The 14,260-nt window shown below is 52.8% G+C and overlaps 1 protein-coding gene across 3 annotated transcripts in view; it reads right to left on the bottom strand.

Annotated features, from left to right (window-relative positions):
• The window catches only part of DENND3 (DENN domain containing 3), a 69,152-nt gene that overhangs the window by 25,561 nt on the left and 29,331 nt on the right, over positions 1-14,260 (bottom strand). For all 3 annotated transcript variants that reach the window (XM_054498411.2, XM_054498413.2, XM_054498412.2), the window contains exons 9-13: positions 11,211-11,366; positions 8,280-8,376; positions 6,400-6,503; positions 4,983-5,182; positions 2,846-3,367 (exon numbers count right to left, since the gene is read on the bottom strand). In XM_054498411.2, coding sequence (XP_054354386.2) covers positions 2,846-3,367; positions 4,983-5,182; positions 6,400-6,503; positions 8,280-8,376; positions 11,211-11,366 — 1,079 coding nt within the window. The remainder of the gene's footprint in view (positions 1-2,845; positions 3,368-4,982; positions 5,183-6,399; positions 6,504-8,279; positions 8,377-11,210; positions 11,367-14,260) is intronic.

Raw genomic sequence — 14,260 nt, 5'->3', positions numbered from 1 at the left:
CATTAAATTATGTAATGATGAAATTGCAATAATTTTTTCAATAAAATCTCTGATGTATTCTTGTATCACATAAATTCATCCAAAGATGGTGACACTGAGCTCTGACCAAACCTTGTTGTTTTTTTAAACAAATGCCGATCTGGCCAAAACATATATTAGGTGCTGCTTTACATTGGTAACTTCAGGCTCACATATCCCAGAATCAAGACCATTTCCTAACCTAATCGGCAACGTAAGCAAGGCCAAAGTGACAACAGGGCCACTGATGGCATTATCACAACCAGCCAGGTCCGCTGGACAGGGCCCACACACCCTGCTGCAAAATCCCCCTTCTCGGGCTCCCTTGCAACTGGGCGGCCACATGACACGATTCTGCCCAATGAGAGGAAACAGAAGTCACTGTGTGGCGGGGGTGGGGGTGCCTTAAAAGATGGACGGACCCAGCTCTTGTGCTGATGCCCACGGGCCGGCTCATGACTGGGAGACAGCAGGCCACTCCAGGCCGCAGAGGAGTGACAGAAGGAACTGGCCCCAGATGACACGGAGGAGCCGCCATGCATGCCCTGGACTCCTGTCATGTAAGCGACAGTCACCCCAGTGGGATTCAGCCCCTGCCCTGCCCCCCCAGGTGGCTCCTGGGTGGTGCTTATCATCCACAGGAGCTCAGTGGAAGTGGGGCCCACCCTGCCCTGCTTGGCTGGTGCATCATCTCAGTGTCCCCAAAGCACAGCACGGGGAGTGACCACAGAGCATCTGAGCTCACCCTCATCGGACTCCACAACTGGGACCAGTGAGGCCACGATCTGATGGCTTCTGAGCTCACCCTCATCAGACTCAACAACTGGGACCAGTGAGTGCACGATCTGATGGCTTCACCACGCAGGGAGAGGTACAGTGCACACACATGCACACATGCACACTCTCACACACATATACACACATACACATTTTCACACCCACACACATTCGTATACACACATACACACTCATACACACACTCGGCCATGACATCCCTCAGAGGCCACGGGCAAGATAAGCAAGGAAACTGCATTCCGCAGCGCTTGTATCACAGCCGGAAGAGCCACCTGCCGGGCCTCTGTCACCAGGACAGCTTTTCCCAAGGGCGTGAAGAGCCCTACACATCCCTAAGGAAAGGAGAAGCAGCCCAAGATAAAAATAGGCAAAGACCATGACAACACAGCTCACAGAAAAGAAACTAGAACTGCTTCCAAGCACGTGCGCTGTTTGTGACGTCAGTGTGGCATCCTTGCACACTCAGAACGGGCGAGAGTCGAGACTGAGGAATGTGTGCTGCCTGGGAGCATGGAGGCGTGGCCCTCACCAAGCCAGAACGACGGTTCTCACATCTCAAAGCAGGCCTTTGGTACACATCTCAGAGGAACTGACCCACACATACTCCAGGAAACAGGTGCGACACCACTGATGGTGAAACAGGTGGACAAATGGTGCCCACACACTACATACAGCACAGGCAGTGGTTGAGGTGAATGAACCCAACGGATGTGGAGCAACACAGATACGTCTCGAAAACACCATGAGTAAAAGAGCACGTGCAAACTCAGACATACGGTGTGACAATTCCCATTCTCCCATTTTTGTGTTTAAACTCACGAAACCTAGGTACCGTGTCAGGTGCATCCATTTGTAGTAAATGCATAAAAACATGGCCAGAAAAGAAAGCTCCAGCTTGGGACAGTGGCTCCCTCTGGGGAGGGAGGGAGAGCGGCACATGGAGCCCCCGCTGGGTCTAAGTACAAGCCCACTGCACTCCATGGGAAACGCAGCAGGTGTTAGTCTGGGCGCAGGACCCTGGCATTTGTCGCAGGACCCTGGCATTTGTCCCGTGTCCCTGCTTTTGCATGTGTCTGCAGCATTTCAGCTGAGGCCATGGTTCTGTCTAGATGCTGAGCAATTCTCCTGGAAAAGGAGCGTCTTCATCTCCCATCAGCAATTCTACGTCCCTTCCACCTGCACAGAGCGCAGCTCAGAGCCCAGCCTGGAGACAGGCTGTATAAGATCTCAGCGACAGGCACATTGCCTAAGGGCCCCGCCAACCACACCCGTTCGCAGGTAAGTGCCCAGAGCAACTGTAAAGACCACGGTGCTGCAGCGGTTTTGCCTGCCACCTGCTGGCGGCTTACCTCACCACTGCTGTTACCTGACCCCTGTCGTTAAGTATTTAAAATATATAGGGTCAGGCGCGGTGGCTCACGCCTGTAATCCCAGCACTTTGGGGGGCCAAGGCAGGTGGATCATCTTGAGGTCAGGAGTTCGAGACCAGCCTGGCCAACATGGTGAAACCCTGTCTCTACAAAAATACAAAAATTAGCTGGGTGTGGAGGCGCATGCCTATAATCCCAACCACTTAGGAGGCTAAGACAGAAGAATCACTTGAACCCAGGAGGCAGAGGTTGCAGTGAGCCAAGATCGTGCCATTGTACTCCAGCCTGGGAGACAGAACAAGACTCCGTCTCATAAATAAATAAAGTAAAATAAAATATATGGGCCCGGCGCAGTGGCTCACACTTGTAATCTCAGCACTTAAGGAGGCCGAGGTGGGTGGATCACTTGAGCCCAGGAGTTTGAGACCAGCCTTGGCAACATACTGAAACCCTGTCTCTACAAAAAATACTAAAATTAGCCAGGCACGGTGTCGCATACCTGTAGTCCCAGCTACTCGGGAGGCTGAGATGGGAGGACTGCTTGAGCCCAGGAGGTGGAGGTTGCAGTGAGCTGTGATTGCCAGTCCACTCCAGCCTGCGCGACAGAGCCAGACCCTGTCTCTAAATAATAAAATCTGTGATGGTGCCAGGCGTCCTCTTACCTACAGTCAAGGCCTCGAACAGCCGGTGTATGGTGCTGGCATCCTTCACGATCCCTGACTCCTGGACCCGCTTCATGAAGTCGCCCAGCTGCATGTGCTTCTTGGGCAGCTCGAACTTCTTCACGTGGTCGTCCAGCTTCGAGGCCTCGTGCGGCTTGTCCAGGATCTCGCTGATGAGCCTCATCAGCTCCGGCGCCCGCTGAGCCTGCGCCCGCTCAGGGGCAGACATGGATTCCACCGTCCTCTTCACCAAATCAGCGGGAAAGATCCGTATGTCTGTTTTATACAGATTCTGGAAGTCCAAGAGGGCGCTCAGCAGCTGTCCTTGCATCAGATGAACGAGCCCTCGGAGGTAGAAATAGCGGGCCAGGAGCAGAGAGTTATCGGGGGCCAGAAAGCCCATGGCCTTGCTCAGCATGGAGACAAAGTCGGCATAGTATGCCTGCACGTACCTGCTCTCCAGCGGAAAGTGGATTTCGGGAATCTTGAATGTATATGGGGACTTCGGCGTGACATTCAGAACTAAAACATTAAGGGGAAAAAAGGAGACCATTAGCACAGACCTTACAAATGAACACGTGTCCCTGTCACATCATCTTGTTAAGGACAGTGTCTCTCTGGATGCAAAATAAAATGAGAATGGGTGTGCTCCCTCCAGAAAGCTCCATACACCCACCCCCTGGGAGGCATGAGAGAACCCTCACTTTGCTTCCATGGTACCCCAAGGAGAACAGCAGCTAGCATTCACTCAACAATTTGGTTTGCTACAACTAGTAATACTACTGAGGTATCAGGTACTGAGGCTTTATTTGAGGATAAAGCTAATAGCCTAAGCCAAGATGTACTTGCTAGGCAGAATGAAGCCCTTTAGAACCATTGTTTCATTTACCTTAAAGACAACTCAGGACAGGGGTATTATTACTATAGTTCCGTTCTACAGATGTGGAAACCGAGGCTTCCACAGCCTGGGTTACTTGTCCCAGGTACACAGCGACTAAGTGCCTGAGCCAAACTTCAACCAGGTGTGTGTCTCACACCAACTCCTTCTATAGATATTACCTAAGGGCCCTCTGGGTGCTAGGCACCAACTGGTTGCTGGGTTTCCTCTTCTCCCAGGAGCTCCAGCGGACCAAGAGAGCAGGAGGACGGTCACGGGGGCTCCAGGGAAATGTTCCGAGGGCAGGGAAAGCGGAGCATGCTCTCAGGATGAGTGGGCACAGGGCATCTGCCAGCGGCAGACTGACAGGTGTTCAGAAGAGGAACCACAGAACCAGGGAGGTGAAGTCGCCTGCCGAGGGTCACAGAGCCAGGGGCAGAAGGCTCAGACCCCACAGTGGCCTCCAGAATGTTCGCTCTGAGCTCCAGCGCTCAGCTGATAAAGGCAACGTGGTCTGTCATTCACGCACACTGCCCCTGCTGGACCATAGCCCTCGGGGTCATCAAGGTGTCGCTCATGCGGCTCCTGGGGTCCCAGCACAGTGATCAGGAGGAGCCACGTGGTATTTGCTGCCTGGGCCCGAGACAGCAGCAGCAGGTGCCCTGGGGGTCAAGGCCCCGGCCTCCCGACAGTTTCTCCCATCCACTAGGGACAGGACGTACCTCCCCAAGAAGGTGTGAGGCTGGGCTTGGCCTCTCCATGCAGTCCCATCTCTGTGGAAATGTCCCAGCCACAGTCACAGCCCCCTCCCCATCCCTGGCCCTGCTCACTTTAGCCCTGGCCCTGGAATGCCAGCTCCACGAGGGCAGGGGCACTGGACTCCTTCACAGCTCCAGCTCTAGAAAGTGCCTGGCGCGCTCCCTGCCTCCTATCGCACGTGTGGATGTGTAAATATGTATTTGTACACATGCAATCCACACATACAGAGACACGCACAGCCTACACCTGTGAAGGATGCCGAACCATGCCGAGCCCCCGTTATCTTTAGCAGTGACACTGGGTGGCAGAAAATACAGACAAGAAATAATTTTCTAGAAGGCATACCGTTGGCAAAATGAATATTCTAAACATTTCAAATAACTCAACTGCTAAAACAAGCCCACTCGTCTCTCCTGAAACAAGTTCCAGTTTTGCTCAATGACTTGCAGTGCAGGAACGGTGGGACCGACACACAGCACCACGGTGGGGGGCAGCCCTTACCTGAGCTGCTTCCCCTACAGCCTGCGGTGTCCGTCAGCCGGAGCGAGGAGTTCCTGGGTGCCAGCTCAGGCATGGCAATGTCCTGCAGGTTGGGCATGCTGACCACCATGCGCCTGTGGGTGATGTGCAGATGTGAGGACTTCCGGGAGGCTATTTTCTCAACGGTCGGTCTCCTTGGACTTAGAAGCATTCCATTTATTCTGGGGTAGGAAAAAACAACGCTTTACTTTATAAACACAATAATGATTGAAGAATAAGCCTAAACTAAGCATTTTTCCCAATGTGATGAAGAGTGTGTGATACACTTGGACACCAGTGGAAAACAGACTGGTAAGAATGTGTTGCCCTTTGGCTGGGCACAGTGGCTCACGCCTGTAATCCCAGCACTTTGGGAGGCCAAGGCGGGCGGATCACGAGGTCAGGAGATCAAGACCATCCTGGCTAAAACAGTGAAACCCCGTCTCTACTAAAAATACAAAAAATAAGCCGGGCGTGGTGGCAGGTGCCTGTAGTCCCAGCTACTCAGGAGGCTGAGGCAGGAGAATGGCATGAACCCGGGAGGCGGAGCCTGCAGTGAGCCGAGATCATGCCACTGAACTCCAGCCTGGGCTACAGAGCAAGACTTTGTCTCAAAAAAAAAAAAAAAAAAAAAAAAGAATGTGTTGCCCAAATCTCACCAAGTGCAGCCTCAGGGGGACCCAGACGCAAGCCCAGAAGAAACCAGCATAAGCCAACAGGGGCCCTGACTGCAGCAGACACATGTTGGAGGGGGCTCAGGAAAAGAGCAAGGAAGAGATGGAAAACAGCAGGCTTTGAGGATGGTGGGAGGTGGGAAGAGAGAAAGGAGATGGGAGAGAGCAGCACCAAGGAAGACGCAGGGCCACAAACCACGGGGAGCATGCTAACATCGGGCACATTTCAAGCATTCCCTCAAGAAGCAGAAACAGGCCAGGAATGGTGGCTCATGCCTGTTATCCCAGCACTTTGGGAGGCTGAGGTGGGTGGATCACCTGAGGTCAGGAGTTCGAGACCAGCCTGGCCAACATGGTGAAACCCCATCTCTACAAAAATACAAAAATTAGCTGGGCATGATGGTGGGTGTCTGTAATTCCAGCTACTCAGGAGGCTGAGGCAGGAGAATTGCTTGAACCCAGGAGGCAGAGGTTGCAGTGAGTGGAGACTGCGCTACTGCACTCCAGCCTGGGCAACAAGAGTGAGACTCCGTCTCAAAAAAAAAAAAAAAAAGAAGTAGAAACGTAGAGAGAAGAGCTTCCTAGCTGTCGCCCAGTTCATCATGAGTTTCTAAGCACAAGGCATTTCCCACTGACTTTCTCATTTACTCATTCGAATAAAACTGAGGTCCTTGCACACTGTGATTCCTAAAGAGCTGCGGATCCAAAACACGACAGTGAAGCACCTGTCCTCCTCCGATTGGGTGTCGAGGTCCATCTGAGCAAAGGCATCCATCCTCCTATTGAGCCGGGCTTTAAGAAAAGAATGGAACATGTAGGTGTCTAAGACCTGGAAAAGACAGAGGGGCTGGTCACTGGGCTGCGCCGACTCCCGAAGTCCCTGCTCCAAAGCCCCTGAGCCTCCTGGCACAGAACTGGGCATCACCACTCACACCCACTGGATATTGACTGAGTGAATGAACTCGAGGGTTTTCTGCTCTTCCTCATTCACACAGGAGAAGAAATGGCTGCCATACATTCACACACTGGGTCCCACATACCCACCCCGTGAACAAAGGAGTATTTCATCCTAGCTACAAGAGGTGGACACAAGCTTCTGGCCATAAGGCAGTAGACAAGGCTCAGACATATCCTCCTGACATAAACTATGAGGAAGCTCGATAAAAAAAGAGGAAACGACTGCTTTCAGACGCTGAACAAGAGGCAGGCTCGTGGCTGGTGCAGCTCCAGCACTGAGGGCATGGAGGGAGCTCACAGAGGCTGAGGCAGCTGGAAGCCTCGGGCAGGGCTCTGGAGAGGAGGGAATGATACAGGGAGCTCCCGGAGCCTGCATCGGGGTCTCCCTAAGCCTTTGCTGAATACCCCGCTGCCCAGTCATAGGGCGAAAGCACACCATACCAAAGAACAACTGGGAAGCTGTAAGCAAAACAACTCTCCAAGCTCACAGGGCAGAGAGCCAGTCACGCTCCCAACAGCCAAGGCGGAGGGCCCTGGCTGACCCCCCAGCCATTCAGGAGACACCCGGGGCAGGGCACATCACTTAGCAGATGGGTTAGGCTGTAAACCAACCCTAGAGAAAGGCTGTTCTCGGCCCACCCCAAAGCTGTAAAAACAAACCCCAAAAGGATCAAGGGGCTCTTCAGGCAGCTTCAATCGCCTGCCAGGGCAAAGCCCCCAGGGTGATTATTTTTTTGGTAATAGTCACAAACGGAAACAACCCAAATGCTCAGTAGCAGGTGGACAGAAGAACAAAGCGCACTCTGTCCCAACCACGGGACATTCCTAGCAAAAAAAAGGAGCTGCCGCAAAAAAGGAGCTGCCACTGAGACACACAGTAGCCCAGCTCAGTCCGAGGCAGGAGGCTGAGGGAGAGAGGCAGACAGAGCGCAGACCGCAGGACTGCATGGCGCAAGACTCTGAGATGGGCCAGCCATCTACGGGGACGCACACAGGTAGAGTTGCCAGGACCTGGGGAGGGATGGGGCAGACTGGGGCCATGGAAATGTTCTATGTCCAGGTTGAGGAAGTGCTGATACAGATATGTACATTTGTCAAAATCCATCAAACCACACATTTAAAATGGCCATATTTTAAGTAAATTATTTATTTATTTTTTGTTTTTTTTTTTGAGACGGAGTCTTGCTCTGTCGCCCAGGCTGGAATGTAGTGACACCATCTTGGCTCACTGCAACCTCCACCCGCTGGGTTCAAGCAATTCTCCTGCCTTAGCCTCCTGAGTAGCTGGGATTATAGGCGTGTACTACCACGCCCGGCTAATTTTTGTATTTTTAGTAGAGACGGGATTTCACCATGTTGGCCAGTCTGGTCTCGAACTCCTGACCTCAGGTGATCTGCCCACCTCGGCCTCCAAAGTGCTGGGATTACAGGCATGAGCCACTGTGCCTGGCCATAAGTAAATTATACTCTTAAAAAGCTGTTTTTTTTTTAAAAGAGGGAGAACCACATGGTCAAAAGGAACCATGCTAAAACAAACTTTTTGGAAAAAGTGATACACTTGAGAACATTTATTTTGAAAAGTATTTAAATACAGAAAAGGATAATGGATTGAACACACACAGGCACACCCAAATCCTACAGCTCTCACCTGCTTATAAAACCGATGGTCCCCTGGAGCCCTGGTTTTGAGAAATTCTTCACTATTAAAGACTCTGTGTTCATAATTTAAATGATTCTTTACATCCCTAACAAAGAGAAAGACAGTCTGAGTGCTAAAACATTCTTAAATACATGAAAAATATACCACTTTTAGTAGCAGAAAAATGGTTACAAGAGATACGAACTTTGAAAAAGCCGTGTTCTTCAGCAAGATTCTTGATTACCAAAATGATACAATATGGATGTATTTTGTGGTCAAGCATAAATTTCCCCCAACTAGAATGAAAGTCCAGAAGGCAGCGTTCCTGTTCTCACCTTCCTCCAGCCCACTAGTTCCTTATGCAAATTAAGACACAAAAGTCAGTTGCGGTTCACACACATGAAACTGAGTTCAGGGTGGGGAGCCCAGAGGGGCCGCCAGACTCTCCAAGTGCTGACCAGCTCGGCAGCCAGCCTTCCTGGACAAGTCACTTCACCTGTGTGTTTGTTTGTCTGTTTGTTTGTTCAGACGGGGTCTATGGCCCAGGCTGGAGTGCAATGGCACAATCTTGGCTCACTGCAACCTCCACCTCCCAGGTTCAAGTGATTCTTCTGCCTCAGCCTCCCGAGTAGCTGGGACTACAGGTACACACCACCATGCCTGGCTAATTTTTATATTTTTAGTAGAGATGGGGTTTCACCACGTTGGCCAGGCTGGTCTCAAACTCCTGACCTCAGGTGATCCACCCACCTCGGCCTCCCAAAGTGCTGGGATTACAGGCATGAGCCACCAAGCCCAGCCCACTTCACCTCTTTGTACCCAATTTCCTGAGATCATGTTACAAACTCATCGAGATTTTAGCACATGATCTCTCAGATCTAAAGTAATATACAAATAGAATGAATAACCTTACAGGGCATAGTCAGTACATAATGTGTTCAGTGTTTTCTTGGACAGAATAAATTATTTCATCTAGGGGAAATAAAGTTTTATCATATGTAATCATATTTTCTGCTTCTTTTTTTTAAAGAGCCAGGATTTTGCTATGTTGTCCAGGCTAGTCTCAAACTTCTAGGCTCAAGAGATCCTCCCACCTCAGCCTCCCAAGTGGCTGGGACTATTCTGCTTTTCTGTCAATTCATTGAGCTTGTAAAATATTAAGAAATTTTAAAAAATTATTCATAAAATATTTCATCTTCAAAGAACAAAAGGAAAACAACATATTTAGGACCACACTAATGATGCCTCTTTGAGCAGAGATAATATCACATGTCTGTAATACACCATCCCATTTTCTCCTAATAAATTATTTGCTTTATGCAAACAAATACATCAAAAGAACAGGCCATTCAGGCTGGGTGCTATGGCTCACACCTGTAATTCCAGCACTTTGGGTGGCCGAGGCAGGAGGATCACCTGAGGTCAGGAGTTGGAGACTAGCCTGGCAAACATGGTGAAACCCCGTCTCTACTAAAAATACAAAAAATTAGTTAGGCGTGGTGGTGGCAGGCACCTGCAGTCCCAGCTACTTCAGAGGCCGAGGCAGGAGAATTGCTTGAACCTGGGAGGCGGCGGTTGCAGTGAGCCCAGATGGCGTCACTGCACTCCAGCCTGGGTGACAGAGTGAGACTCCGTCTCAAAAAAAAAAAAAAAAAAAAAGGCCATTCAAATTTCCATTTTGAAATAATCACGCAGAGTATGATCAAGCCAGCAGGCTCTGTGCTAACCGCCTCCCAAAGCAGAATGCCCCTCAAGAACAGAGGAGGCCAGCATCGGGGGTGCCTCCTTCACTGCTGGAGTCAGGGAGCAACCAGCAAGAAGGAGAGGAGGAACACTGCCAGAGAAAAGGAGAAAGGGTGGGAGAAGCCCAAAGGCTTTTGCATTAAGAAGTACTTATCTATGAAGCTATCATTTTTGCCATACATTCCTTAAGTGACTGCATATTTAGGTCAGAAATAGCAACTCAATACCTGTACTGTATCACACTGAAATAAACACACTTGACGTGTCCACTTAACCAATTCCAGCTCAAGTGCTGGGGAAGCAATAGCATGCAGGAGGTAGCTAATGCTGTAATTAGTGGAATGAGGAGAAAGAAAACTTGCTAACAGGCACATCTTGAGTGCCCCACCCGTCCTGTGGCTCTCCCATAGATGGTTTCATGATCTAGCTTATGAGTCACATCAAAATGGCCTGTCTGTCCCTCACTAGCCCCTGGATGCAGGCCGCTCGGGACAGAGCCCTCCGTGGACTGAGCCAGAGCCCAGAGCCAGCACAGGCCAGAGTGACAGGTGCTCCCTGCAGGTTTATCAGATTTACGTCTTCCTAGAGAGCTGCCCCAAAACAGCCACCTGCAGGGGGTCACCAGGAGACGGCGTTAGGAAGGCACAGTCACCAGCAGGAGAAGGTGTTAGGAAGGCACAGGCAAGGTCAGAATCAAAAGAACAAACTCCCCGTAACTGCTGATTGTTACAGTCACAAGAAAAGCTTTGGCAGGGGGCGGGGACCACTCATGTTTGCCAGGCAGATGGTACTAATGGCCTGCCCTCTGGGGCAGGGTGCACGATCCCCATAGAATGGATGGCTGGCGGCCGGGCGTGGTGGCTCACGCCTGTAATCCCAGCACTTTGGGAGGCCGAGGCAGGCGGATTACAAGGTCAGGAGATCAAGACCATCCTGGCTAACACGGTGAAACCCCATCTCCACTAAAAAATACAAAAAATTAGCTGGGCGTGGTGGCGGGCACCTCTAGTCCCAGCTACTCGGGAGGCTGAGGCAGGAGAATGGCGTGAACTCGGGAGGCGGAGCTTGCAGTGAGCCGAGATTATGCCACTGCACTCCAGCCTGGGTGACAGAACTAGACTCCGTCTCAAAAAAAAAAAAGAATGGATGGCTGGCTGGTTACCGCCTCATGGACACTGGGAACATTCTCTCACGTACCTGAAGATGCTCACGAGCAGCTGCAGGGTGGTCTGCTGTATCTGGCAGTTGAGTTTCTGCTGCCAGGACCGCCGGTGGGCTCGGCCCTCCTTCAGGTCTGTGCTGGAGAGGAGGTGGGCGGCATGCAGCTCATGGTGGAGCTGGAGGCTCTGTACCCTGGAAGGAGGAAGACCGAAGCTGGCTCAGCCCCAGCGCCACTGGCCACGGCCACTTACCAGCACACAGCCCACCAGGTAAATGAACACTTCACAGACACAAATACCGATCAATAATTTGAGGGGCGGGTGGTCGTTAAAGTACATCACTGGGGCTGGGCGCGGTGGCTCATGCCTGTAATCCCAGCACTTTGGGAGGCCGAGGTGGGTGGATCACCTGAGGTCAGGGAGTTCAAGACCAGCCTGGCCAACATGGTGAAACCCCTTCTCTACTAAAAATACAAAAATTAGCCAGGCATGGTGGTGGGCACCTGTAATCCCAGCTACTCGGGAGGCTGAGCCAGGAGAATCACTTGAACCTGGGAGGCGGAGGTTGCAGTGAGCCGAGATAGTGCCACTGCACTCTAGCCTAGGCAACAGGAGCGAAACTCTGTCAAAAAAAAAAAAAAGTACATCACTGGAAGAGTGGATTCACCTCCACACATGGACTCACACGGGCCTCGACTTGGACTACACACACTTCACCCAGGCCAGCTCATTCCTGTCCTGCCACTGCAGTGAGGGCACTCCCCCTTCTAGGGCACCAAAGGCTTCCAGGTGAGGCTGCCTCTTGACCGGTCACTCACAGCTGCCTAGAAGGGACAGTCACAGCTCCCCCATGGCTTCCCCTCTGTACTTCCTGCCCAGGCAGGAACAGATGCCCTTCTGTGCCCTGCAACAAACGTCCTGGGTGTCACCACTCTTGGCCCACCAGGAGATGGCCAAAGGCTCACCCCAGAGGGCCTCACTCAGGGACAGGAACTCACAGGTATCTGTCAACCCTGAGCCACCATGAGACTGGACCCCTGGCCTTCCCAACACCACTAAAGGCTGCATGTCCAGAGGGACGTTAGAAATATACAAAATAAACAGAAGCAACGCGTATCTGGTCACACATATTTCTTGAGCACCTACTGTATGCCATACACTGATCTGTGTGCTAGGGATGGGTGGTGGACACAGGCCAAGGCCCTGCCTGCACGACTGATCTGTGTGCTAGGGATGGGTGGTGGACACAGGCCAAGGCCCTGCCTGCACGGCTGATCTGTGTGCTAGGGATGGGTGGTGGACACAGGCCAAGCCCCTGCCTGCACGGCTGATCTGTGTGCTAGGGATGGGTGGTGGACACAGGCCAAGGCCCTGCCTGCACGGCTGATCTGTGTGCTAGGGATGGGTGGTGGACACAGGCCAAGGCCCTGCCTGCACGGCTGATCTGTGTGCTAGGGATGGGTGGTGGACACAGGCCAAGCCCCTGCCTGCACGGCTGATCTGTGTGCTAGGGATGGGTGGTGGGCACAGGCCAAGGCCCTGCCTGCACGGCTGATCTGTGTGCTAGGGATGGGTGGTGGGCACAGGCCAAGCCCCTGCCTGCACGGCTGATCTGTGTGCTAGGGATGGGTGGTGGGCACAGGCCAAGGCCCTGCCTGCACGGCTGATCTGTGTGCTAGGGATGGGTGGTGGGCACAGGCCAAGCCCCTGCCTGCACGGCTGATCTGTGTGCTAGGGATGGGTGGTGGGCACAGGCCAAGCCCCTGCCTGCACGGCTGATCTGTGTGCTAGGGATGGGTGGTGGGCACAGGCCAAGCCCCTGCCTGCACGGCTGATCTGTGTGCTAGGGATGGGTGGTGGACACAGGCCAAGCCCCTGCCTGCACGGCTGATCTGTGTGCTAGGGATGGGTGGTGGACACAGGCCAAGCCCCTGCCTGCACGGCACTTCCATGTGAGTGGGCGGAAGTAGGAAAAGGGACAAATCAAGAAAACAGGAGATAACGGGGACATCAGGCAGAGACGCACATCACAGCGATGGGCTAGAGAGACACGACAGTCAGACTGAGTGGGTGGAGAAGAGTTCTCCCAGGAGATGACCTGGAACCGGAGATGTGACAGGAAGACACAGACGGGGGACTTGATGGACCCAGTGCGGCCCAGCATGGTGGGGGGCGTGGAGGTGTGGGCCAGGTCAGCATGGCCGGCAGGAGCCAATCTTCTCTGTGATGGGAAGGGTGCATTGGCCACAGGCCCCTGCCACTGCCTGACCCTCCTGGAGGCAGGGACAGGAAAAGGGAAGAACGGTATTCTGGGTGGAGTGGCCCACCAGGGGACGGTGGCAGGCAGGCAGGCGGCGCCAGGGCCAGGACCAGGGTTTTCTCCAAACGTGCTGAGCAGCAGCTGCTGAGGGGCCAGCCCAGCCCTGGCTGACCAGACTCACAGGACTTGGGCAACTACCCCTGCCTAGAGGGGTCTCAAGAACGGCGATGTTTACCAGCACCAAACTGGCCTTTCATCTGAAAGAACACGCAGAATGCCAGGGAAAGAAATTTTGATGACTTTCCTCATGTAAAAAGGGCTATGATGCCACCTGGAGTGGCAGCTTCTCTTTCTGCATCTTCTGGTGCAGGGACGGTGGGGTCTGAAGGAGATGGCCATCCCCTCCCCCGGAACCCCATGCCTCCCTCACCCAAGCATGTAGCCAGCATAGCCCTGAGCTGGGGACCCTGCCCTGCTGCCCAGGGAGAAAGCGACTTCCATCAGAGATGAAGACAGCAGTGCAGAGAGTGACCAAGAGCCAAGGGTGCTGGGGAAAGCTGGGCAAGGAGGGGGCTGCCCCGTCCCTCCCAGCCACACGCTCACTTGCAGAGAGATGCATATTGTACTCCAGAGCCCCTTGAGCAGAACCCCCCCACACCGCACCCCACAACCTGTATCATGAGCTCAGAGGCCTCTTATAGACAGGTCACCCATGGCACACGGATTAGCTTGTGTTTTTAAAACAGTCTCCAAAAATGAGGCTGTGGGAGACACGACATCCTGCATCCCCATTCTGGGGGATCTAGCCAAAGCGGGGTCCAGCCTCC

The sequence above is a fragment of the Pongo pygmaeus genome, chromosome 7 (assembly GCF_028885625.2).
Source record: "Pongo pygmaeus isolate AG05252 chromosome 7, NHGRI_mPonPyg2-v2.0_pri, whole genome shotgun sequence".
NCBI lineage: Eukaryota > Metazoa > Chordata > Mammalia > Primates > Hominidae > Pongo > Pongo pygmaeus.
This window is presented reverse-complemented; position numbering and strand designations above follow the sequence as displayed.